The sequence below is a fragment of the Pecten maximus genome, chromosome 11 (genome assembly GCF_902652985.1).
Source record: "Pecten maximus chromosome 11, xPecMax1.1, whole genome shotgun sequence".
NCBI lineage: Eukaryota > Metazoa > Mollusca > Bivalvia > Pectinida > Pectinidae > Pecten > Pecten maximus.
In genome coordinates this window covers 24,910,212-24,937,783 of record NC_047025.1, presented here as the reverse complement: position 1 = coordinate 24,937,783, position 27,572 = coordinate 24,910,212, and the positions used below count along the sequence as shown (strand labels likewise).

The following is a 27,572-nucleotide window of genomic DNA, read 5'->3' as shown; positions in this document are numbered from 1 at the left end:
ATGCTGCAAATTCTTTATAGGGTGGAGCCCAATAGTGTAAATGCTGCAATTTCTTTATAGGGTGGAGCCTAATAGTGTAAATACTGCAAATTCTTTATAGGGTGGAGCCTAATAGTGTAAATACTGCAAATTCTTTATAGGGTGGAGCCCAATAGTGTAAATGCTGCAAATTCTTTATAGGGTGGAGCCCAATAGTGTAAATACTGCAAATTCTTTATAGGGTGGAGCCCAATAGTGTAAATACTGCAAATTCTTTATAGGGTGGAGCCTAATAGTGTAAATACTGCAAATTCTTTATAGGGTGGAGCCCAATAGTGTAAATGCTGCAATTTCTTTATAGGGTGGAGCCTAATAGTGTAAATACTGCAAATTCTTTATAGGGTGGAGCCTAATAGTGTAAATACTGCAAATTCTTTATAGGGTGGAGCCCAATAGTGTAAATGCTGCAAATTCTTTATAGGGTGGAGCCCAATAGTGTAAATACTGCAAATTCTTTATAGGGTGGAGCCCAATAGTGTAAATACTGCAAATTCTTTATAGGGTGGAGCCTAATAGTGTAAATACTGCAAATTCTTTATAGGGTGGAGCCCAATAGTGTAAATACTGCAAAGTCTTTATAGGGTGGAGCCCAATAGTGTAAATACTGCAAATTCTTTATAGGGTGGAGCCTAATAGTGTAAATACTGCAAATTCTTTATAGGGTGGAGCCCAATAGTGTAAATACTGCAAATTCTTTATAGGGTGGAGCCCAATAGTGTAAATACTGCAAATTCTTTATAGGGTGGAGCCCAATAGTGTAAATACTGCAAATTCTTTATATGGTGGAGCCCAATAGTGTAAATACTGCAAATTCTTTATACTCCAAATAGTGTAAATACTGCAAATTCTTTATAGGGTGGAGCCCAATAGTGTAAATACTGCAAATTCTTTATAGGGTGGAGCCCAATAGTGTAAATACTGCAAATTCTTTAAAATCCTCCTTCTGTTTCAATGGCAGGACTCTCTCCAAGTTTGCAATGTTCTAAACCATATTTCAGTTAAGGGGAATTAATTTTGTTCAAACTGTGGGGCCTAATTTTGTTTCTTTCTACTGATGAATATTTTGTTGAGGGGAATTAAACAAGGACTCAACTGACCAACGATCAAGGTCACTGGGTCAAAGCTCAAGGTTATTTGGGTCAAAAGAGAAATGTTTTGCCATAATCACTGAAATGTCAAGGAGAACAATACAGGCCCTCTTGGCCTCTTGTTTTATTGTGGACAGAATTATGAGCAAATAATTCATTCAATTTATTAGGTCATCTGACCCGAAGGGTCAGGATGACCTATAGCCATCATGCTTCGTCCGTCGTCGTCCGCCGTCCGCCGTGCGCCGTGCGTCGTGCGCCGTCCGCCGTCCGCCGTCCGTAAACTTTTCACATTTCAATCTTCTTCTCAAGTTCCACCAGTGGGATTAAGATGAAACTTGCCAGAAATGATCCTGAGATGGTCCTGACCAAGTGTTGTTATTTTTTGGGTTGGTCCGAAATCCAAGATGGCCGCCAAAGCCGCCATTTTGAAAACACATTTTAAACTTCTTCTCAAGTTCCACCAGTGCTGTTGGGCTGAAACTTGCCAGAAATGATCCTGAAATGATCCCGACCAAGTGTTGTTATTTTTTGGGTCGGTCCGAAATCCAAGATGGCCGCCATAGCCGCCATCTTGAAAAACACATTTAAAACTTCTTCTCAAGTTTCACCAGTGCTATTGAGCTGAAACTTGCCTGAAATGATCCTGATATGATCCCGACCAAGTGTTGTTATTTTTCGGGTCGGTCCAAAATCCAAGATGGCCACCATAGCCGACATCTTGAAAAACGCATTTTAAACTTCTTCTCAAGTTCCACCAGTGCTATTGAGCTGAAACTTGCCTGAAATGATCCTGATATGATCCCGACCAAGTGTTGTTATTTTTCGGGTCGGTCCGAAATCCAAGATGGCCGCCATAGCCGCCATCTTGAAAAACACATTTAAAACTTCTTCTCAAGTTTCACCAGTGCTATTGAGCTGAAACTTGCCTGAAATGATCCTGATATGATCCCGACCAAGTGTTGTTATTTTTCGGGTCGGTCCAAAATCCAAGATGGCCACCATAGCCGACATCTTGAAAAACGCATTTTAAACTTCTTCTCAAGTTCCACCAGTGCTATTGAGCTGAAACTTGCCTGAAATGATCCTGATATGATCCCGACCAAGTGTTGTTATTTTTCGGGTCGGTCCGAAATCCAAGATGGCCGCCATAGCCGCCATCTTGAAAAACACATTTTAAACTTCTTCTCAAGTTCCACCAGTGGTATTGAGCTGAAACTTGCCTGAAATGATCCTGATATGATCCCGACCAAGTGTAGTTATTTTTTAGATTGGTCTGAAATCCAAGATGGCCGCCATAGCCACCATCTTGAAAAACACATTTTAAACTTCTTCTCAAGTTCCACCAGTGCTATTGAGCTGAAACTTGCCTGAAATGATCCTGATATGATCCCGACCAAGTGTAGTTATTTTTCCGGTCGGTCCGTAATCCAAGATGGCCGCCATAGCCGCCATCTTGAAAAACACGTTTTAAACTTCTTAAGTTCCACCAGTGCTATTGAGCTGAAACTTGCCTGAAATGATCCTGATATGATCTCGACCAAGTGTAGTTATTTTTCCGGTCGGTCCGTAATCCAAGATGGCCGCTGAGGCCGCCATCTTGAAAAACACATTTTAAACTTCTTCTCAAGTTCCACCAGTTCTATTGAGCTAAAACTTGCCTGAAATGATCCTGATATGATCCCAACCAAGTGTTGTTATTTTTCGTTATTTTTTGGGTCGGTCCGAAATCCAAGATGGCCGCCATAACCACCATTTTGAAAAAAACATTTTAAACTTCTTCTCAAGTTACACCAGTGCTGTTGGGCTGAAACTTACCTGAAATGTTCCTGAGATGATCCCGACCAAGTGTTGTTATTTTTTAGATTGGTCTGAAATCCAAGATGGCCGCCATGGCAGCCATCTTGAAAAACACATTTTAAACTTCTTCTCCAGTTCCACTGGTGCCATTGAGCTGGAAATTGGTGAGGATGTTAAGGAAGGAGGGCCAACAAAGTGTTGTTATTTTTTCGGTCTCGTAAAAACTTTGACATGGCAGCAATGGCGGCCATTTTGTAACATGATTGCGCAATCATGGTTTTCCTGAACAACACCTATTTCAAACTTCTTCTCAAATTCCACCGATGGGATTCAGCTCTTAACTTACCAGAAATTATCCTTAGATGGTCCAGACCAAGTGTTGTTATTTATTGGGTTGGTCAGAATTCCAAGATGGCCACCATGGCCAACAGTGCCACTATATACTTGCTACAGAGAATGCATACTACAGTCAAACTTCGATGTTTCGAAGTTCAAGGGACTAACAGAAAAACTTCGATACAGCGGGACTTCGAATTATTCATGGTTGACAATAGATCGATGTTTTCTTGATAATGACCATATCTGTTAACGTTACATGTCCTCAGTGTCTTCGTGTTGATCGTCGCCTGTCAGGCTCACATCGAAAAGTTTAGTTAATTTATACCTCAAACACAACAAAATAAAAATTCTTTTCATTAATTATACCTAAGCATTTTATTAATTAAACAAAATATGTATCGGTTACAAAACACTTATATCGCGTTTAACAGATAAAACAAAAGAAGTACAATGCACACTTACGTAAGTCGTTAGGCTTTTCTGCTAAAGACACGTGCGTTTACGTTATGCATATAAAATACGGAATGCCGATCGTTTGGAGAATGCATGATTGAATGACAAATAATCGATTTACTTGGATATTTATGAATAAGTTTGAAACGTGACACTTTGAATATGAGTGAAGCCATCGCTAATTGTTTGTGTTTAAAAATGGTCCGGTTGTTTTACAGTTCCGTAAAATTTACTCACCGAACGCTGATTTCAATGGCGGCGGAGATTATCAGAGACGACTACCGAAATGTTTTACCGGAGTGATTAAATGTCATGGCTTCTAAATACACTTTTTATCTATCAATTTGGTCTGATTATTAATAAACCCCATGACCGGGAGTGACAACACACGCTATCGTTATCCCTATTGTCAGTCAGGGCATTTGGGGGAGAGGTGTGAAATCTTGCCGCAGGGGTCACGACAAACACCTGTCCAGTGGTCAGTACAGGTAAATTTTTTGTTCGAATCATGAGATGTCAATTACTTATAATATCATAGCTAACGGGTCATGAAAAAAGTTCGATACATCGAAAACTTCGATGTATAAAAATTCGAATCATACATAGTTTCGTTAGTAGTGTTATATAGTGCGAAAATTCGGGACCAAGCAAAAAGTTCGATACAGCGAGAAATTCGAATCAACGAAGTTCGAATCATCGAGGTTTGACTGTACAATAATATAAGGGTTTTAATTTAGAGTCAGATGACCGTTAAGGCCCCTGGGCCTCTTGTTAATATATAAAACTCTTTTGACTGATATTGATATTTGTTATTATTTTTGCTGAATATTAAATGGCCCAATGCTTGCAAAATTCTTAAAGTATACATTTTAAAACATCGATGGGAGTGTACTTTTTCTTTTGTTTTTATTTCACTCATTATATTTTAAAACTCGTTAAGTTATAGTGCTATAGATATACATGTGATTAGTTATCTTGTGTTCTCCAGCTTTTTAAATGATATTACACGGTGCAAATAATTCAAAAATCCGTTTAATTTCCATTTTTTATCACATTTACTGTCACCTTTTGATAATTCAAATTTGATCAAATTTTATATTGGTTTTTATGCCCCTGCCATGAAATGGGGCCATATCATAAATGTTACCCATGTCCTTCCCGTCTCGTCCTGTCCCGTCACATCGCATCACATCACGTCCCGTTCCGATGCAATGTAACTAGCTAATATCAGGAACTGCTGAGGTTTCAGGGTGTCAAGTGGCAGAGGGGGCATTAATGTCTTACAGACATTTTTTAGTTGAATTATACAAGTTTAAAGAAACGGAATAATTAGATTCATTACAAATTGAATTTAGCGTCTGTGGTATCTGACTAACTGACGGACTAAAGTTTGAAATGATTAATCACTGTTGATAATAAACAATTCAATATTATCCTGGCGAATCATCTTGATTAAAACCTCTGGGATGGGAGGTAACTGTGATTGTTAATCAAAGATAGAGATCTTATGATTTTTCCCCTTCTGCTTAGATTGACCAATGAAGAGTATTGACCTTTGAACTTTGACCCATGATCTGAAGATTACCATGTATGGGTTAGCATGTGTGACTATAACTTTCCCATAAAAAGTACATTATAGACTAAATTAAATAAAATCATCAACCTGAAATCAAGATAACGCTGAAATCTAAACTTATTACATGTAACGGTCCTTTTTACAATTTTGAGCCTATAAGCAGCAGCTCATATAATGACCAAGTCTCTTAGCTATAACCAAACAATTACACATGTAACTTGAGCTCAGAAATCTCAATAATGCATATTCAGCATTCATATTACACTTGGAAAACAGGATAAAAAAAAATCATTTCCTGCAGACATTCTTTTCAACTATAAGTTTTTTTTGCTAAACAACAGTTTTCTTCATGTATTTTCCTATGACTCAGGCCAGCTTGATTTATTTGTACTTTTAATTGAAAGTTCAGATACATGTAATCATATCATATTGAGGAAATAAAGCAGTTTTCTAGATTTGATTAATACTGCAGTGATGGTAGAATTTGATAAAATAATGATTAATGCTGATTTAGAGATTTGTTATTAGATTCAAAATTGTGCCTGGAAGGTTTAAGTAGTGATACAATTAAAAAATTGGCGTGATTCTGTAGTTAGGTATCTGTTACATTAACAATGTTTTTGTTTCATAGCCATTTTGCACAATAAATACCCCAATAATAATTAATTAAAAAACAGAGCTAACATTTCATTTTACAACCTGTATTTAATGGTGTTTAACATTCAGACCAAGGAATTTTGATTTCAAGTTTTATGTTGTCATTATGGTTTTATATAATTATTGGAAAAGCAAGATGTTGAAATTACCATAATTATCCAACAATAAGCTCATGCTGTGTCATAAGCTCACCCTTATGTATAAGCAATTCAAGATATCTATTCGATTAATTAAACCTTTGTTCTGCAATCAGTTCCTCCTTTGTCCTCCACAGCTACATTTTATCCAAGTTTATCGACTCCCAGCTGCTTATTACAGCTAGGGTAAATTAGTGGTGTTCCGATTAATCGAGTTCATCGAGTATCACTTGTTTGAGACGTTTGATCAATTAATCGAGTAAGAAATCTGTAATCGAGTTTCGTCGGAAGTGCCCTACATCAGGTTTTATGAAAATATATTCGCCGGATTTCAGATAAACATACGCAAATTCAGCTTGACAATGTCTACAACACAGTTGCTTGCGGGAAATGGTTATGCTTGTATCATACAAAATCAAGCGTCACATTAACTGGTACAGTGTAGTAATACTAGGGGGATGCAAACGTACCGATGACTAAGATTTCGTTTGTGAGAACATAAGCGAATAGCTATGGAAGCAACGTTAACGTATACAATCTTTCTTCCCGGTAAACGCACAGGGTCTATTTTATGGAAACATTTTGGTTTTTAATGAAAACAAGAAGCAGAAGGTCTGTTAAGTACTGATACTTTAAATATGACGAAAACTATTTGTAAAATGTGCAAAAAGTCGTATTCCTTCAATGGTAAGTCACAGTTCTACTTTCGTTTTCAAAGTATATTAGACTTTCGATAACAGATGGATTAAAGCATTTTACAGCCCGTGCAAAAAATTCCAATTAGCTAAATACTCCAATAAACAATCCTTTTGCTGTTTTTTTTATGTGTTGAATAAGATTATTAAAAAAAAACAATTTTGGTTCATTTTTGTCTGTGTAATAAATAAATAAACACACAGGAAGATAGTATACATGTAGGTATAAAGATAGTATACATGTAGGTATGACAGTTTATTAGTTACTGAAATTGTTGTTGAAAGCATTTCACAAAATATTGAGACATGAATACAAAAAATACATTTGAAAATTAATCGATTTTAATCGATCATCGATTGGTTACACACAAGTGATGATCGATCACAAAAATTCAACCGATTCCCAGCACTAGGGTAAATACGGTAAAAGAAAACAAACGCCATAGTTATATATATCCTCAAATAAGCTCCCTCCCCAACTTTAAAAGTTTGGTATTAAAGTGTGGGATCCATTTTAGCTAACTTTTTCAGAATTGTTGATTTTTCAAAAATGAAGATTGCACCCTAGTGGTCTTATTTACGGGGAGATTAGTTAGTTAATGGTTTACCGCCTACATGACATCTATTGCTGCTTGCAGACAGGGTTTCATTTTCAGATAAATATGGTATTTTCTGTGTTAAGTGTGTAAATGACTGATGCAACATGGTTTTGAGTTTACATTTTATATCTGTAGTGAATATCCTACCGATTGATATTACATTGTTAGAGTAATGTACCAAGAAGATTGATTGAGTGGGTTAGACTGGATAGCTTATAGTGAACAAAACCCTCTCAACAGCAATTCCATAACAAAGGTGTCATTTCTCCAGATCTTCAAATAGAGACCTTTTATAATTGTGTTTGAGATTGGGTGTATGAAAGGTTTATGAAATTATTATAATTGCAATAATTGGCCCTAAATGACTCCAATTGTCCATTGGCCATGAAACAATACAAAAACAAACAATGTCTAGTGGTACACACCTTACACAAACTATTGGTATAGAAGTCTGACGGACGGACACAACTAGTCATATACCACAAGGTGATACAAATAAGGACAGCCTTCTGGACACACTAACTTAACTCTGACATTAAATCTGAGAGAGGTAAAAAGATACAAATGTTATCTGAAAACCAATTGGCATGATCCGTAATTCTTTTATTTTTATGCTTTATTAATTTCTTTCTTACTAGAATTTGGACCAATAAAGCGTGTAATGACTGGTTTACAGGATGTAGTTATCCCTCTTACACATTTGCCGCGATCATAAACATTAAGTTGTCATGCTGCGTTAGGTGTTCCATGCTAACAACTTCATTGATTTTCTGTTTAACTGTCCTTAACGAATCCAGTCTGTGCGGTATACGAGGTTTAGCACTGTTACGAAAAGCTGTGTTTTTTTTCTAAAGATCTCCTGTGTGGCAAAGATACTGCAAAGAGACGCACGCATTTATTTATATGCTACAATGATGTATCGATGCCAAAATATCTGTGTGACAAGATTTTAAGCTCAGCCACAATAGAATGCAATCTACGTTCATGAATTATTTTATAAAATCCTTATATAGGAAAACTGTCTAAGAACTGTGTTTGATTGAGGATGCCTTCTGCATGAGTACACTTTTGTTATTGATGAATTCATCTAATTGATACCAGTAGTTCATCTTATATTTAAATGTTGTAAAACTATGTTGGCTAGTTCATGTTCATTATTAAAGAAAAAATTGGCATACAGCAGAGATGGTATAATATCTACAAGGTGTTTATAATTTGGCTATATTCGCGGTCATTTATTTGGCTATATCTGCGGTCATTGATTATAGCATGAGGATAAATATCCAGAGAATATTCATATATAAACATACAAATGTTTTCTTTCTCATTGGTGTTTCTTCAAGGGGGTGTTCAGACGCCTTATTTAATACCTTCAAACTAGTTCTGACTGGGACAATGGTGAAATGTTAGACCTATACAAATTAAAAACCATAAAATTATTGTGTTTGATTGAATTTATTTTATAATGACACCATTACATTGTTCTATTGTGGTTAATTGAATTTTTTTTATTTATATTCTCTAAACATACTGTTTTGCTTGATTCAGTTCATCACGTCCCATCATATCTGATTGTGTTCTGAATCAATGGCATGTCTTCATTGAGAATCCCTCGACAGATTTAGCTTACTATTTACACTGAATCATATTCTGGTGTTCATTTGTCAGTTGAAAAGTGCTGGAGAGTTATTTCTCAAACTTCCTGTGTAGGTTCCACTTGGTCCCTCTTACCAATTCAAGATAGGTTTTTGATCAGAAAAATGAAATGGCCGACAGATAGCCATCCTGGAGTTTTTGAGTTTGTTATCTCTATTTCTTGAAAAGTACCACAGGGATATTTCTCAAACTTCATGTTCAGATTCCACTTGTTCTTGTTATCAGATTATTAAGAGGAAAAGAAGGAAAAATGGAAACATTAAGGGAGAAGATCTGTCTGACATAGAACCAATAAAGATCATTCATTGGTGGGCACCAAGATCCATCTGGGATTTCTTGTAAAGAATCATAACTTTGATAGGTTGTATTAGTTCTCCTGACCTGGACCCTGCAAGAGAACTTTGTCAACCAAGATCTGGATATGAAATGGCACGCAAATAAAGCGATCTTTATGAGTATTGCCCGACTCCACAGGAGCTGCAAGAAAATTCCATTATGGCTTAATTAATGAATGATATCAATCCGTCACATTTCTGTCTGAATATCCGATTAACCTGTTACTAATTTGGCAAATTTCACACAAACCTGGAATAAAATGAAAGGGTATAATTCAATATGATTTTGATTAAGGAATTGGACATGACTTAGACAGGCAATGAAAAGTGCTGTAGCAGATGTCATTGATAAAAAAGTACCTGATATTAGATAGCAGGCATAACCTGGGAAAGTAAAAATTGCTCAATAATGTTCCCTGAAAAATGTTAGAATACTGGAAAACTTTTCTATGCAGATTTTGCTATTTTGTGTTGATATGAAGTATCATTTGAGTTAATTGAAATCTGTTGTAATTCATAAAACAATGTTTTTGTGTTATCTAATATCATTTATCTTTGCCCAATTTCCAAAACACTAGCTGGATTGTTGCCAAAAAGTGCATGGAAAACCTAAAAGTACAAAATGGATGAACAATTTGTTGTTTACAATATCAAATGATCAGTTGAAATTGATAAAGATACATCAATTTAAAAAAGAAAAAGAAAAAATGTATTCAATGAAATATTTATGAGTTATGCATGAAATGTGTTTGTCAATAAATATAGTGTTAGAATTTTGGGTCATTGTTAGAAAAGTGCTGGAATTAGGGGTAAGTACTGGAAAAGTGTTACAATTTGGGGTCATTGATGGAAAAGTGCTGAAATTTAGTGTGAGTGCTGGAAAAGTGCTGGAAAAGTGCTGGAATTTGGGGTCAGTGCTGCAAAAGTGCTGGAATTTGGAGTCAGTGCTGGAAAAGTGCTGGAATTTGGGGTCAGTGCTGGAAAAGTGCTGGAATTTGGGGTCAGTGCTGGAAAAGTGCTGGAATTTGGGGTCATGGTGCTGGAAAAGTGCTGGAATTTGGAGTCAGTGCTTCAAAAGTGCTGGAACTGGTCAGTGTAAGAAAAGTATTGGAATTTGTGGTCAGTGTTGAAAAAGTGTTGGAATTTGGGGTCAGTGCTGGAAAAGTTTTTGAATTTTGGGGTCATTGCTGGGAAAATACTGGAATTTGGGGTCATGCAATGCTGGAAATGTACTGGAATTAGGGGTCATTTCAAGGAAAGTAGTGGAATTTTGGGTCAGGGCTGGAAAAGTGTTGGAATTTGAGGTAATTCTTGGAAAAGTGTTGGAATTTGGGTTATTGTTGGGAAAGTGTTGGAATTGGGGTTCAGTGATAGAAAAGTGTTAGAATTTGGAGTCATTGCTGGGAAAATACTGGAATTTGGGGTCAGTGCTGGAAAAGGGTTGGAATTTAAGGTCAATGCTGGAAAAGTACTGGAATTTGGGGTCAGTGCTGGAAAGTACTGGAATTTGGGGTCAGTTCTGGAAAAGGGTTGAAATTTGGGGTCAGTGCTGGGAAAATTCTGGAATTTGGGTCAATGTCGGAAAAGTACTGGAATTTGGGGTCAAAGCTTGAAAAGTGTTGGAGTTTTGGTTTAGTGCTGGAAAAGCTGGGAATTTGGGTTATTGCAGAAAAAGTGCTGGAATTTGGTGTCATGACGCAGTGCTGGAAAAGTGCTGGAATTTGGTGTCATGACGCAGTGCTGGAAAAGTGCTGGAATTTGGTGTCATGACGCAGTGCTGGAAAAGTTTTGGAATTGGGGTCAGTGCTGAAAAAGTGTTATAATTTGGGGTCAATGCTGGAAAAGTGTTGAAATTTGGGTCAATGCTGGAGAAGTGTTGAAATTTGGGTTATTGTTGGAAATGTATTTGAATGTTGGTCATGCAGTGCTGGAAAAGTATTATAAACATACTTATTCAGATTCCTTAAAATGGGTAATTTATCACAAGAAAATTATAAAAAGATTTTAATCAAAGTATTATTTATTTAAGTTTTTGATAATATCCAGATTGCGATGTTTGGGTATTTATTACATGCTCGACACAATTTTTGATTTTTATTACAAAAAATACCTCAATTTCCTACAAGATTGGACAAAAATACTGTAAAATTGAGAAAAGTGCTTGAAAAGTGAAAAATCTGTACGAATGGTGATAGAGCTCTTTGTGAATCATTACTTGGATATCTGTTGGATAGGCTGTTCCATCTCTCAACACACGTTAAATTGAAACCTCTGTAAAATGTTGAAAGATGTGGAAAAAACTATGCCAGAAAGAACTGCTGGGGTTGCAAAGCACCCAGAGCAACCAAATGGACTCAATGTGTTTGTTTGACATTTAAACAGATTTATTTTGATAATTACTGATGATAATCTCATTTAATTTGTCTGCATTCCTTTCACAAATAAGCAACACCAGCTTAAATACATAGGAAGAATGCTAATATGTAGCATTAAAACAGTATGTCTGCTTCAAGCTGTTCTATAAATGATGAAGCCGGTTATATTGTCCAGACTTTGAAGGACGTTTCCCTTTCATTGGCTTTATCAGTTATTATATGATGAGGTAGGTCTAAGAATATTTTTTTCCCACAGACATTAAATATCACAACATGATGTTCATGCATACAGCTGTTTTTTTATCGAGTGTCTTCCTGGTCTAGGTTGGTGAGCATGCCGATTGATAAAGTGTGGGTGTGGTGACCATGGAGACTCTGCCTCGTCTGGAATTGTTTGTTCCATATCATTGTCTCAAGCTGTTGGATCTAAGTGACCTTGAGGTTTTGACATTTTCAGTTGATTATCATGCCAAGGCTCAGTGTTGCATCAGTTTGCAGAAGCATTGTTATTATATGTGTTCTTTGTCCAATTTCATGCAGGACAGGAAAATAAATTCAGCATCACTGGTCCCTCTGCCAAGTTTGGGATAAAAAGTACAAAAGCGAAACATTGTAGTCCAATTAAACTTAATTAGTAGTATCTTAAATTAATTATGGGTAATTCTGCACTTACTTATTGAACAAGTAATCACTTATATCTACTTCCCAACAGATCAAATTTGCTGGTTTTTTCCCCACTCTGATTTTATAATTATCTGAGTACGTTTTCATCATCATATCAGTCTTTCACTCAGTGATGGAATTAAGGAATTTGTTCTCTGGTTCTCTTTGGCTATAATTCATTATAAGGACTGCCAAACATTGGACATTTCTAAAAATGTGACTCAGTGTTGTAATAAATCTTTTTTTTTTTATACCCTCGCAACGAAGTTAGGGGGGTATACTGGAATCAGGTTGTCTGTCCGTCCGTCTGTCTGTAGAAGCATTTTGTCCGGACAACTCCTCCTAAACCGATGGGCCAATTCTGATGAAACTTCACACAAATATTAATGATCATGTGTAGATGTGCATGCCACTTTATTTTTCTCAAAATTATGGTTGCTATGGCAACTGGTCACTATAAACAGGTTTTCTGATAAGAACCATAACTTTAAGATTGTCCGACAACTCCTCCTAAACCGAAGGGCTGATTTCAATGAAACTTCACACAAATATAGAGGACCATGTGTAGATGTGCATGCCACTTTTTTTTTTTCTCCAAATTATGGTTGCTATGCAACTGGTCACTATTTTACTGGGTTATCTTAGTTTGCCTCTAATTAACAGTTCCAATTCACCATTGACTTGTGCAGATTGCGGGGGTATTGGTCAGCCATCCAGGCGACAGTTCTAGTTGTTCCTGGTGATATTTTGGTTGTTCTATAATCAGCATAGTATTGATAGTACAATATTACTGGTTTCATCTTGATAAACACTTCAAAATCCCTCCTTAGTCAAATTGATCCTGAAATTCATTTCTTTATGTGATGTCAACCTGTCTTTAATGCAGTGGTATTTTGCTAATTTTAAGATTATATGTTTTGGGTGAAATATTGATAAAGTGAAAAAAAAATTCTTGACCCTGAAGATTAATACTTGAATTCACTAGATATAAAAAAAAATCTTTGAATAGACAACCTTGTGAAATATGGTTTAGATTAAATCTATGAAATGTTTTACGAACAACAGAAGTATAGTTTATGGTTGTAGCTCCCTTAGTATGTAAGAAATTGTGTCTCACCTTGTCCAGTTCCCAGGGTCCATAACTAGGCACCCAGCTGTTAGATAGCTCCATCCCTATAAGTTTGTCAATATATTGGGTATCAATGGCAGATTTGACAGGAATTGTTCAGATTACCAGCGGACACTGAGATGATTGAATGTCATGTACGTGGAATTATAACAATGGAATTTAGAACCGGCTTCAGCTTACAAATTGCATCTCGGTCAGAATGGAAGTTATCATAACTTAATGACCTTTACCAGAGAGATTTGTATTAGTCTTATCAGTTCTTGTGTGTATAATATATGGTGTCCTCTAGCCCCCCCACCCTCAAGTTTAACTAATTATAGGTCAGTATAAATAAGGCAGTTGTTTAGGTGTGGACAGAGTATAACTGTTTATAGGTCAGTATAAATAAGGCAGCTGTTTAGGTGTGGACAGAGTATAACTGTTTATAGGTCAGTATAAATAGGGCAGCTGTTTAGGTCTGGACAGAATATAACTGTTTATAGGTCAGTATAAATAAGGCAGCTGTTTAGGTGTGGACAGAGTATAACTGTTTATAGGTCAGTATAAACAGGACAGCTGTTAAGGTCTGGACAGAGTATAACTCTGTATAGGTCAGTATAAACAGGGCAGCTGTTTAGGTGTGGACAGAGTATAACTGTTTATAGGTCAGTATAAACAGGACAGCTGTTTAGGTCTGGACAGAGTATAATGCTGTATAGGTCAGTATAAATAGGCAGCTGTTTAGGTCAGGACAGAGTATAACTGTTTATAGGTCAGTATAAACAGGACAGCTGTTTAGGTGTGGACAGAGTATAACTGTTTATAGGTCAGTATAAACAGGACAGCTGTTTAGGTCTGGACAGAGTAAAACTGTTTATAGGTCAGTATAAACAGGACAGCTGTTTAGGTCTGGACAGAGTATAACTCTGTATAGGTCAGTATAAACAGGACAGCTGTTTAGGTCTGGACAGAGTATAACCGTTTGTAGGTCAGTATAAACAGGACAGCTGTTTAGGTCTGGACAGAGTATAACTGTTTATAGGTCAGTATAAACAGGGCAGCTGTTTAGGTCTGGACAGAATATAACTGTTTATAGGTCAGTATAAATAAGGCAGCTGTTTAGGTGTGGACAATGTATAGGTCAGAAAGCTTGTCAGAGTGAGATGATCAAAGTCACAACAATACCAATATAGGAAGTAGGTTGCCTGAATCCAGGATAAGATAATGATTTAAAGTGAAGGAGGCTGAAAATCTGATATATTGGAAAAGATTGCTCTCGTTTTAGGTCACCAGAATTACACTGGTGAACCATCTTTGGATTAATTATCGTTTTTTTCCACAGGGTGTGTCAGTTGTATCCATGATATATGAATAGAAGATGGTAGTAGTGTTCCCTTTTCCACAGGGTGTGTTAGTTGTATCCATGATATATGAATAGAAGATGGTAGTAGTGTTCCCATTAAATTATCATTTGTTTGAGATATTTGACCAATTAATAAAGTAAGAAATCTGTAATTGATTTTCATCAGAAATATATATCTAACATGATGATAAACGAAAGATTGTTAATAGATATAATATGTGAGAAAAAACTGATAATTTGTGGTTGTCACCTATATCATATAAAATGCTAAATTTTAGTATATTGGTTGAGTGTTGCATAGTAAAACTAGAAAATGTTTATAAGACATAAATGCCCCCGTTGCCACTTGACACCCAGAAACACAGTTTGGTGAGGATCGCATCAGCAGTTCCCCCTTACCATCATTTCATGGTGGGCATAGCAATGTCCCTTGCACCATTACCTAAACGTTTAACTTTTATCATGATTAATGCCGTTATTTTCGTTGCTTTTCTTGGAGGCTATATTTTCAGCAGTTTTTGCTGTTAAGATATAGTTACTATGTACATTTGTGCATTTGGATTGAGGAGTGTATAGTATTATGGGGAAGTGATGTGTATCTTGCTACCCTTGCATACAGACTAATTGCCCTTAATTTCTTGCTTTGGCCTTTTACTTTATCAGTTCTTTACCTAGAGGCACTTTAGTTCCATGGCCCTGTAGCTGGTTATACTGATGGTCTCAAGTTGGGAGGTTTCTGATTTAGGAACAGAGGTGACCATTGAATGAGAGACCTGCCCTATTGTCAAGGGGTTGAGTATAATAATTCCTGATTTTAACAATTAGGCGTTATGTATGGGGATTTTATTTAAGGTTTGACAACTACACAATCATGGATGGGCATGTAATTTCAGTTGTGGTTGTATTTGTAATTCCAGGTATGTAGGATCGACCCAACACAAGATACACGATGGAAGTCCTTACAGCGACACGTAGCCACTGATAGCGTCCACCAAAGTGACAACACGTCCGGGTCATCTCAAGGTAGGTCATAGGACTGCTGAGCTTTAACTATATGATATAACCAGGGAGATCAACTTACACTGCCTTACAGACGGGAGTGGTGTTATATCGGTGCTACACTGCCTTACAGACGGGAGTGGTGTTATATCGGTGCTACACTGCCTTACAGACGGGAGTGGTGTTATATCGACGGGAGTGGTGTTATATCGGTGCTACACTGCCTTACAGACGGGAGTGGTGTTATATCGGTGCTACACTGCCTTACAGACGGGAGTGGTGTTATATCGGTGCTGCCATCATTACTTAACTTGTAAACTCAATCTCTTCTTTATTTGACAGCTCATAGACACCCTTCCTCAAAATATCTTTGATAATCTCCCATGTTATCATCTACCTTATGACATCAAGCTCAATGTCAGTATCTACCAATCTAATGGCAGAAATTCAAGTCTGGTATCATTACCTGCTTGAGAAATACCAGTCTGCATGATGTCATCATTTACCTTTCGACATCAAGCCTGATATCAGCAGCTACCTAATGACATCAAATATGATATGAACAATAATCTTTTGACATCAAGCCTGATGTCAGAACCTTCTTGCGTCGAATCTGATGTCAAATAGCAGAAAGTCAAATGTCACCTCTACCCAATGACATAGAGATTGATGTCAACCTCTACATAAAGACAATAAATCTGATGTCAACATGTAACTAATGACGATAAACCTGATGTCAACATTGAATGAATGACATCAATCCTGATGTCAACACCAATTTAAAGACATCAATTCTGATGTCAACACCAATCAAAAGACAATAAACCTAATGTCAACCCCAATCTTAAAACAAAAAAACCTAATGTCAACATTAAACTCATGAATCAATCTTGATGTCAACACCAATTTAAAGACAATAACCTGATGTCAATACCAATCTTAAGACAAAAACCTGATGTCAACATTTAATTAATGACATCTATCCTAATGTCAACATGTAAATAATGACATAAATTTTGATGTCAACACCAATCTTGTGACAATATATATAAAACCTAATGTCAACATTTAATAAATGACATCAATCCTGATGTCAACATGTAACTAATGATTAGTCTTGATGTCAACACCAATCTTGTGACAATAAACCTGATGTCAACATTTAACAATAAATACCTAATGACAACAAGTCTGATGTCAACATTTAACACATAATGACATTCAGTCTAATTTCAACATTTAACACTTACCTAAAGACATCAAATCTGATGTCAATATTTAACACTTACATAATGACATTGAGTCTGATGTCAACATATAACATTTGCCTAATGACAACAAACTTGATGTCCAAATGTACATATTGACATCTAGTCTGATCTTAACTCTATATAAACCCAGCAATTAACACCAATTAACAACAATCTAATTGAAATATAGATGGTCATTATCACTACGTTACATGGACATCTAACAACATCCCATAAGGGGTCACGTCAGGGTGACCTTTTGGATTAGCCAATCAAATGACTACTTCCAGAAACTTGGAAGTGAATTCTATACTTTTATGATTTTAACTCTGTTGTCAAAACTAATTACTGTTATTAATTAATGAGTGTTAAAGCATCTGTTACAGACACTAAATAGTAATTAGAAGACAAATGATATTTATGCATGGTGGTCTTTTACATTAAACCAAAATTGACGTCTTGTGGTGACAAACACATTACAAAGGATATCTGGAAGTCTTAGAGACAGTTTTCAGCCAGAAGCATCACTGATCTTAAATGAAACACAGAGGTTACATTGTGTAAAATGCTGACACGGGTCTAACATAGATAAAATGTCCGTGTCTATTGTCATCACCTAAGGAAAAAGTTGGCGTCAATATGGAAATTGATGCTGGGAAATGCATTAGAGTTTATTATAAGTGTCTAAATAGGTTGTATTGCCTGACACCAAACCTCTTTTACAGCATGAAGGAATATTTGGCATGAATATGATATGTAATGTCCATTACATTCAAAAGTGTCTCTTTCTATGAAAATTTAGAGGCTTGTTGAGTAGTCTAAAAGCTTGTGGCAGGTCCATTACTGTTTAATGGATCATATACCAAGGCCTGCAGCTTTAAAAACAAAATGATACCAACAAGTATATGACATGTTGAACTGTTTTGGAAATTCGAAAAGGTTAGTGGAATGAAGAAAACCAAGTCTTTAGCTGAAACTGTAGACTACCTAGTGATCACTAAATTTTCAACATGTCCTTCCCCTTAACATGTCATAATTTATACACGTCAGCATTTCAAGAAAAGGTTGACTTTTATGGTGATAGATATATATATTCCAGGAATTATTTTGGGTTACTAAATGGATGGGTCATTTTCAAGAACAAAGAACTATCTGTAATATCATTACTGGGTAATTTATAGAAATTTAAAGGATTTTTCTGAATCGGTGGGTCATTCAGGAAAATTGTGGGCCAATGGCCCCATGGCCCCCTCCAAAATGATCTCTGTAAAAAGCTGCTTATTTGATTGAATCAACATAAAAACTGATAAGTAATGTTCTACAAAGCTTTTGTATGGCACTGTTGATTCACCAATAGTAATCTTTACTGGTCGGTTAGCTATAAACACAGTCAACCTTTATGCATATTCAAACTTTTTGTGCTGGTTTACCTGGCACCAAGGGCTTTGGACTGAGTGATATGATGTAGCCTGCTAACAAGTTTGTTCAAATGAGTGAACTTGACCCACTGTCTGCTAGGTTATGCCACAACTTCTGTCTAAGCATCAAAAGATTGTATTGAAAGCCAGACTACATTGGATAAGAGCAATACAATAAACCATGAATTTGTTTAAATCATGACCTTGCCCTCAATTCAAGGTCAAATTTGTATCAAACTCAATCCGCTTAAGCCATTTGCGCAAGAGTTTTGATAACTTGACTTGAACTTTCATGTGAGCTGAAGAAATATCAAGTTTATTTAAAAGATAAAAAGATCCAATTTGACAAACATAGCTATTCATATGCATTGGCAGATACCATCTTTTTAATCCTTTTAACATAAAAGTTTCCGCCCTTGGCAGTATTGATGGAATTGGAAATAACAAGATAATGATACCATTGCAGGTTTTTGATATCCACATGTAATGAACTTGATAGAACCCTTTACCCTAATTAATGTATCTGTTGTCTGGTAGCACCGTGTCTTTGCTGCCTCCTTCGATAGACAAATATGGACCTCCAGCTTGTCAACGGGGAATAATGGACGCAGTAAGGAGTAGTTCCCTGAATGATTCAGTGAGATTCTTTCGTGTCAGTTACTAATTCTGAATAGATTCAAGGATAAATATGTGTTCAAGATAAAAGCAGTGAATTAAGATGTAGTCTATTGTTTACAGGTCCCATCCAGACAATTAACTGTATTGTTTGAGTCTTTTGTTCAAAGTCTTGAGAGTTTTCAAGGCCTTTCTGTCTCTCTTTTTAAATAAATATTCATGTTATTTAAGTCTGAGGCCTGGTCAATTTTTTCTCTCGAAACCAACTAGTTACCGACATTTAATTATGATGTATTATTTGCCAGTCCAAAATGATTGTCACTGAAGGAGATCTGTTACAGTTTTAATGAAGGATTGTTCTTTTCTGAAAAAAAAAAAAAAATGAATTACAGAAAGCTGGTATTGTTCTCTCCTTAGGGTATTGCTGTTAACTGAAAATCTGTATCTTAATTTTCTGTATGAGAAACTTTTACACTTAACCCTGAACAATTGTCATTGATTAAAACCTTCCATTATTTCACTTGGATTCAACTAACAATATATCAATCATGCTTTCAAAAATTGCAGGGATCGGTGAATGATTCTATTAAAATAAAGAATAAAGATTTAAAATTCCATAGAAATGAATTTATCTGGAGGTTTCCACTCAAATAAGATGAAGATGTTCTGAAAATATAATTATAATTTCTCTAAATAAATATTGGGCATCCTGAAAGTTTATTATCAACATCGTAATCATTCTATGTCCCTAGAATCTGTATACAATTTAAGAAAATGACATTAAGCCTGGAGATAGCACTATAGGCCTACTTTGCATGTGGAAACCAACCAGACAGTCTTAACGACATAAACTGAACTCTTGTGAACTCAGGCTGTGTGATTAGTTTTGTCTTTATTTTATCAAAGTTTATCAATTTCTTTTTTAAATGCCTGTACATAATTTCACCAAGAGACTTTTCTCGTTAATAATAATTAACCATGACATTTGGAAATCAGATTTATTTCAACAAAACATTATCCTGAATGCATTAAAGACTATAAAGAGACATATGATAGAGGTATTTCAAGGTTGTGCCTGATTTTGTTTTATGTTCACGTCATGAGCTCATTTGGAAATATTCTATTTCGTTGTGATATTAATTTAAAGTCAGACATATTCAATGCTTGTTCCAGTATCTCCACCCTAATTCTCATTTTGAGAATATGGCTTTTACTTAACCAGCTTTAATTATCCCCTCGCGACGAAAGTCGGGAGGGGATATAGCGTTCCGTTCGTACGTACGTACGTATGTTCACTTTTTGTCAGCGCTCTTGCGACTTCGTGTTTCAGGGTGCCAAGGTCAAGGTTAAGGTCACCGTTACTATTGATAGAAAATCTTTGTCAGCACTCTTGCGACTTCATTTCTGAATGGATCCTGACCAAACTTCATACATGGGTCCAGCATGGGAATACCTCGAACGAGTTCGTGTTTTAGGGCGCCAAGGTCAAGGCCAATGTCACCGTTACTATTTATAGAAAATCTTTGTCAGCGCTGTAATGCGACTTCATTTTTGAACGGATCCTGACCAAACTTCATATATGGGTCAAGCATGGCAATACCTCAAACAAGTTCGTGTTTCAGGGCGCCAAGGTTAAGGGCAAGGTCACCGTTACTATTTATAGAAAATCTTTGTCAGCATTGTTGCGACTTCATTTTTGAATAGATCCTGACCAAACTTCATATATTGGGCCAGTATGCGTAACCAGATACTGTTGAATGCATAACAACATATACCATATTTATCTGGCAATGAGCCCATGCCTGATAATAAGCCCATCCATGTCTATTGCAGTTCAGTGCAAATGACAACTGATGTTATTTCAATGTCCTGCAATAACCCCACCTCCCATTTTGCGTCAGAGTTCATGTGTTAGCACGCGAGGGGATTTGTATCGTTTGCGATGCCTTGTTGATCTTAATATTTTTTAATATTTTAATTCTTAATTCATAGAACTTCATAAAAATATTGGTTTGTGAAAGTACAAGTCATGTTCTTTATCATTTGCTGTCTATTTGTATACTATTAGCTTAAGTTACTGGTTTACCACCTACATGACTCCACCTATTGCTACGTTACATCTCACCTACCGAAGTCAGTGTTCTGTCGGCTCTAGTTAGTTACTGGTTTACCACCTACATGACTCCACCTATTGCTACATTACATCTCACCTACCGAAGTCAGTGTTCTGTCGGCTTTAGTTAGTTACTTGTTTACCACCTACATGACTCCACCTATTGCTACGTTACATCTCACCTACCAAAGTCAGTGTTCTGTCGGCTTTAGTTAGTTACTTGTTTTGATGGTGGGGAATTTATTGATTATGAAGGAAAAATCTTTTTTGTGCCTCACCACTCTTTACTCCCCTCTCCCACCCACACCTCCCTCCAGCAGGTTGGACTGAAAGTTATTGGCATCGCCACAAATGTCTCGGGTTCAATTTGTAGGATCAAGAAAAACATTGAACTTTCAAAAGTGTTTTTATTTCTCCCCTATGTGCAAATATAGTGTCTGAGCTATACAAACATGCTACTTTGATGTTTCCGTGAATTGGAATTTAAAGTGTAGTTTTTGCATCCCACAGGCCATACAAGGCAATGAAAAAAACAAAAGGTTGGTCTCAGATGTTGGTATTGTCATTCGGCGATCCATAGTCTCGAGAGCAACAGGACAAATTTAGCTTGCATTGAAATGCTGGGAACAATTAAAAGCATTTACACATTTCCTTGGAAAACTCAGACCAAGGGATTAATCTCCTTGGAAACTGAGACCAAGGCGTAAAATGTTTCCTCAAAATGCTGAGACTTTCTGAGAAGTCTTCCTGGAATTTTTTCAGCGATAGTACAATCGATTGGGCTTTTACTGAGTAAAATAAAAGCTAGTCTACTGTGGATATTAAAAGTTTGGGACTCTACTGGAATTCTTGTATTATATATCCTTGCATATTCAATTTGTGTTAATTGTGAACTTGATGTATCTAATACTTGTGACATTTGGTTTGAAAATAGTTTCCTCTTAAGTCTCAAATGTTTTTTTGATATAGCATATTTCTTTAAAAAATTAAAATTAAAGAATATTTTGAAAATGAAATACAGAGCAACCCACTTATTTGCATAGCCCTTTTTCCATGACAAAATATGCAAATAACCGAAGTATTCATATAGGCGGAGTTGGGTTTTAGCCCCTCTTATACACATGTAGATCATCAGGTAGGTACTCAAAATGGGCGCTATATGATTGTTTACGTTATTTGCATTAAAAATATATTTAAAAAAAAAACATTATTTAAAATATAAGAGTACGGTAAACCTCCGATTAATTCGAACACGCGGATAGTTCGAACACACATTTTTTTCTAGAAAAACAGTAATTTTTTAGCTAGTAATAGTTCGAACTCTGACTGTTTATAACTGACACCATTTCGGATAGTTCGAACTTGTCAAATGAAGAACGTAAAGTAAGGTTTTTTTTATCGGCAAACTCAATTGAAAGCTCGCAACGACCCGGCCCCGATGACCGGCCCAGAAAAAATGCCAAGATTTAAATTTGATCAACAAGCAAGTTTAGGTTATATATGATTGTATGCGTGATCATTATAATGCGTCTGTGATTTAAAATATGCCACATATTTTAGCTTTAATTCAGTTTTTGTTACATTGCAAAATACACCACGCACGAGACAGCTGATTGCAAAATTTAGGCCCCGACAATGTATAAATAACATGCGATATTTGTATTCGCGCTGTGTATGGCAAACTAAGAAATCGTCCGTGTTTTTTCACATATAACTAGTGTTAACTTAGCATTATGATTATTTAATTGTGACTGGACAATCTCTTAAGTATTGCCAATCAAGGTATTACCTGAAAACCTGCGACCTCACGCTAGGTAAGCAGGCCACGCGAGGTGTCTCTTGCGGTAAAGTTGAAAGGATCGGCCGCCCGATCGTGCCGAGTTACGTGAAGAGCATTCATATCCAGTCAAAACAATCCACAGGTGTCCCAATTAGTGATGGATAATTTTGCAGGTATCAACTATGTTTTGTAGATAATACGACTGGGCATATTTAAAAGCAGACATGTTGATGTTCTGACCTAATTTTACCAACACATATCGCCTATTTTTACAGTAGTGGTTTCGTAAACGCAACAGGTTATGAAGACTGCTTTTGATGTATTTAAGAGACCATTTATTACAATAATAAAGTGATAGTTTCTATTTCAGATAAAAAATATAATCATGCAAAGATTATACTGTACAAACGTTTAACTTTTGTGTCACAAAATGAAATGAAACGTGTACTGTACTGTTTTGGGGCCTACTGTAGCTACGCATTGCCCGATCCGCGAGCGGCTTCGCGCAAAAACCATCATAATTATCGCGAAATGAAGAACGTTTAACGATCAATTAATATTGAATTAAATGAAAAACTATCATTTTACTTACTTATAAATGTGCCATTGTTCAGGCAGCCGTTGTTTCGTATCAGATTTACGATGGATGTGTTTGTGTCTAATGATTTTACTCTGCCGAGATTTTCCCCGATATTGTCTCGAATAGTTCGAACTCACGCATATTTTCTGAAGCATAATTTCGAATAATTCGAACAGGTTCGTCAATATTTATTTAATTTTGTTCGAACTAACCGGAGGTTTACCGTAAATACGAAATACATGGTTGTTAGTTAGTTACTGGTTTACCACCTACATGACTCCACCTATTGCTACATTACATCTCACCTACTGAAGTCAGTGTTCTGTCGGCTCTAGTTAGTTACTGGTTTACCACCTACATGACTCCACCTATTGCTACGTTACATCTCACCTACTGAAGTCAGTGTTCTGTCGGCTCTAGTTAGTTACTGGTTTACCACCTACATGACTCCACCTATTGCTACGTTACATCTCACCTACCGAAGTCAGTGTTCTGTCGGCTTTAGTTAGTTACTGGTTTACCACATACATGACTCCACCTATTGCTACGTTACATCTCACCTACCGAAGTCAGTGTTCTGTCGGCTTTAGTTAGTTACTGGTTTACCACCTACATGACTCCACCTATTGCTACGTTACATCTCACCGGCCTTAGTCAGTGTTCTGTCGGCTCTAGTTAGTTACTTGTTTTGATGGTGGGGAATTTATTGATTATGAAGGAAAAGTCTTTTTTGTGCCTCACCACTCTTTACTTCCCTCTCCCACCCATACCTCCCTCCAGCAGGTTGGACTGAAAGTTATTGGCATGGCCACAAATGTCTCGGGTTCAATTTGTAGGATCAAGAAAAACATTGAACTTTCAAAAGTGTTTTTATTTCTCCCCTATGTGCAAATATAGTGTCTGAGCTATACAAACATGCTACTTTGATGTTTCCGTGAATTGGAATTTAAAGTGTAGTTTTTGCATCCCACAGGCCATACAAGGCAATGAAAAAAACAAAAGGTTGGTCTCAGATGTTGGTATTGTCATTCGGCGATCCATAGTCTCAAGAGCAACAGGACAAATTTAGCTTGCATTGAAATGCTGGGAACAATTAAAAGCATTTACACGTTTCCTTGGAAAACTCAGACCAAGGGATTAATCTCCTTGGAAACTGAGACCAAGGCGTAAAATGTTTCCTCAAAATGCTGAGACTTTCTGAGAAGTCTTCCTGGAATTTTTTCATCGATAGTACAATCAATTGGGCTCTTACTGAGTAAAATAAAAGCTAGTCTACTGTGGATATTAAAAGTTTGGGACTCTACTGGAATTCTTGTATTATATATCCTTGCATATTCAATTTGTGTTAATTGTGAACTTGATGTATCTAATACTTGCATATTCAATTTGTGTTAATTGTGAACTTGATGTATCTAATACTTGTGACATTTGGTTTGAAAATAGTTTCCTCTTAAGTCTCAAATGTTTTTTTGATATAGCATATTTCTTTAAAAAATTAAAATTAAAGAATATTTTGAAAATGAAATACAGAGCAACCCACTTATTTGCATAGCCCTTTTTCCATGACAAAATATGCAAATAACCGAAGTATTCATATAGGCGGAGTTGGGTTTTAGCCCCTCTTATACACATGTAGATCATCAGGTAGGTACTCAAAATGGGCGCTATATGATTGTTTACGTTATTTGCATTAAAAATATATTTAAAAAAAAAACATTATTTAAAATATAAGAGTAAATACGAAATACATGGGTTGTTATTCTTTGTAAATGTACAAATAAAAATATTTGCATACACTTCATTGTTTACGTACTTCAACTACTTGTCATGCTGGGTCCCATATCGGTCATACACGCGTGGGTTGGCACTACGATGTACAATGTCATCGTTTCAATTAACATTCATTATCGTCTCAAGATATGTTGTGTTCCTGCTATGAGTATATTAGTTGTTTGATCATAGATGATGAACTGCTGAAGCAATAGACTGTCTTAAATGACCGTGACATGTGTATTGTTGTTTGGGTTTGTTTTGGAAAATGGCGCACACACAAAAAGAGTTGTCGTTCATTACACATATGCCCCCACAATGCAACGCGCCTAGTAAACAATCATGGCGATCGCAACCTGACTCAGCGAGTGTTCAAGTGCACAGAACACAGGTTTGGATCGATGCTATAATAAATAAACAAATCTCATCAAAAGATGAGGCATATGAATATTTTATTCAGTAATTCTTCTGCACAATGCTACTGATATGGTCTGGATAATAACTAAATGTCGATATCGATGCATCGAACGTAACCTGTAATGACGAAGTGTGAACCAATGATTAGATAACGTTGTACATCGTGTCGAATCAATAATGTAAGTTAAAACACATTTCATAAAACTTTTATTACGGGAAAATCACAAAAATACCCTAAAATCGATTAAAATCTTTTGATTTTTTGGAATTTTTATATGCATATAAGCGGGAGTCGGTGTTTTAGTCGATGCAAATACACGGGATTAAAATACAAAGATAAAGAAGAAAAAAATCGGGACCTGAGAAATTTATGCAAATAAGCGGGTTATTCAAATAAGCGATATGCAAATAAGTGGGGCTCCTCTGTATATATTTCCATTTTTGTTTTTATGTTCTGTCTTTATAGTTTCCCCGGTGAGACAAAAGGCTCAGTTGACCTATTGTGATCGCCTTTTGTCCGGCATTGCCCAGCATGTAACATGCATGCATTGTCCATGGTAAACAATTTACATTTTCAACTTCTTCTTAATAACCAACTTGCTAAGGGACCTGATATTGGGTCTGTAGCATGCTGGGATGAAGGGCTACCAAGCTTGTTCAAATGGATGACCTTGACCTTTATTCAGGGTCACAGGGGTCAAATAAGTTAAAATCTTTAAACAACTTCTTGATAACCAAGAAACCTAGAGGTCGTATTTTAGGTTTGTAGCATGTTGGGATAAAGGGATACCAAGTGTGTTAAAGGTCACAGGGGTTTAATATGCTAAAATCTTTAAAAAGACTTCTTCTCAATGACCAAGTGGCCAAGAGACCCAATATTAGGTTTTTATCATGCTGGGATGAAGGGCTAACCAGTTTTTTCAAATGGATGATCTTGACCTTCGTTCAAGGTCATAAGGGTCGAATATGCTAAATTCTATAAATGACTACTGTTTCAAAAGCAAGAGGCCCAGAAACCCGATATTGGTAAAACCTTTTAAACAGCTTCTTCACAATAACCAAGAGGTCAATAAACATGATATTGGCTCTGTTGCATGCTGGGATGAAGGGGTACAAAGTTTGTTCAAATGAATGTCCTTGACCTTTGATTTAAGGTCACAGGGTCAAACATGCTAAAAGCTTTAAATTACTTCTTCTCAATAACCAAGAGGCCAAGAGGACTGATATTGGCCTTGTAGTATGCATGGATGAAGAACTTCAAAGTTTGTTCAAATGAATTGACATTGCCTTCATTCAAGGTCACAGGGGTAAAATATGCTAAAATGAAAGGCACCTCAGCTGACCGTTAAAGCCCATGGGCCTATTGTTAATTACACATTCATTCCATTCTGTAGATATATCGCCTTAATTTGATTGTCGTTGATAACTATATGCATTTGCATTCATGGCTTTGTGAGATTGAAGTTGGGGAGGAGATCTATATTGTTCATACTATTAGTTATATAATTTGTTAGTGACCCGATACGGAAAAATATTATTTAGACCCAATATTTTTCCATATTAGGTCACTAGCAAACTCTGTAATGATTTTATCCTGCTGAAGGCTTATACCCCTGTCATTGATTAGAAAAAATAAGATAAAAAAATGTTTGAAACCGTCTGCCACGGGCGTCGACATAAAAATAAATGATACTCATCAAACTTCAAACTAGTTCGGGTTTCTTGAAACCCTCTGCCACGCTCGACA

At 36.3% G+C, this 27,572-nt stretch overlaps 1 protein-coding gene across 2 annotated transcripts in view; it reads left to right on the top strand.

The window, feature by feature from the left end:
* The window catches only part of LOC117337901 (ATP-dependent RNA helicase DDX1-like), a 191,224-nt gene that overhangs the window by 36,564 nt on the left and 127,088 nt on the right, over window positions 1-27,572 (top strand). For both annotated transcript variants that reach the window (XM_033899045.1, XM_033899044.1), the window contains exon 20: window positions 15,801-15,906. In XM_033899045.1, the coding sequence (XP_033754936.1) occupies window positions 15,801-15,906 (106 nt within the window). The remainder of the gene's footprint in view (window positions 1-15,800; window positions 15,907-27,572) is intronic.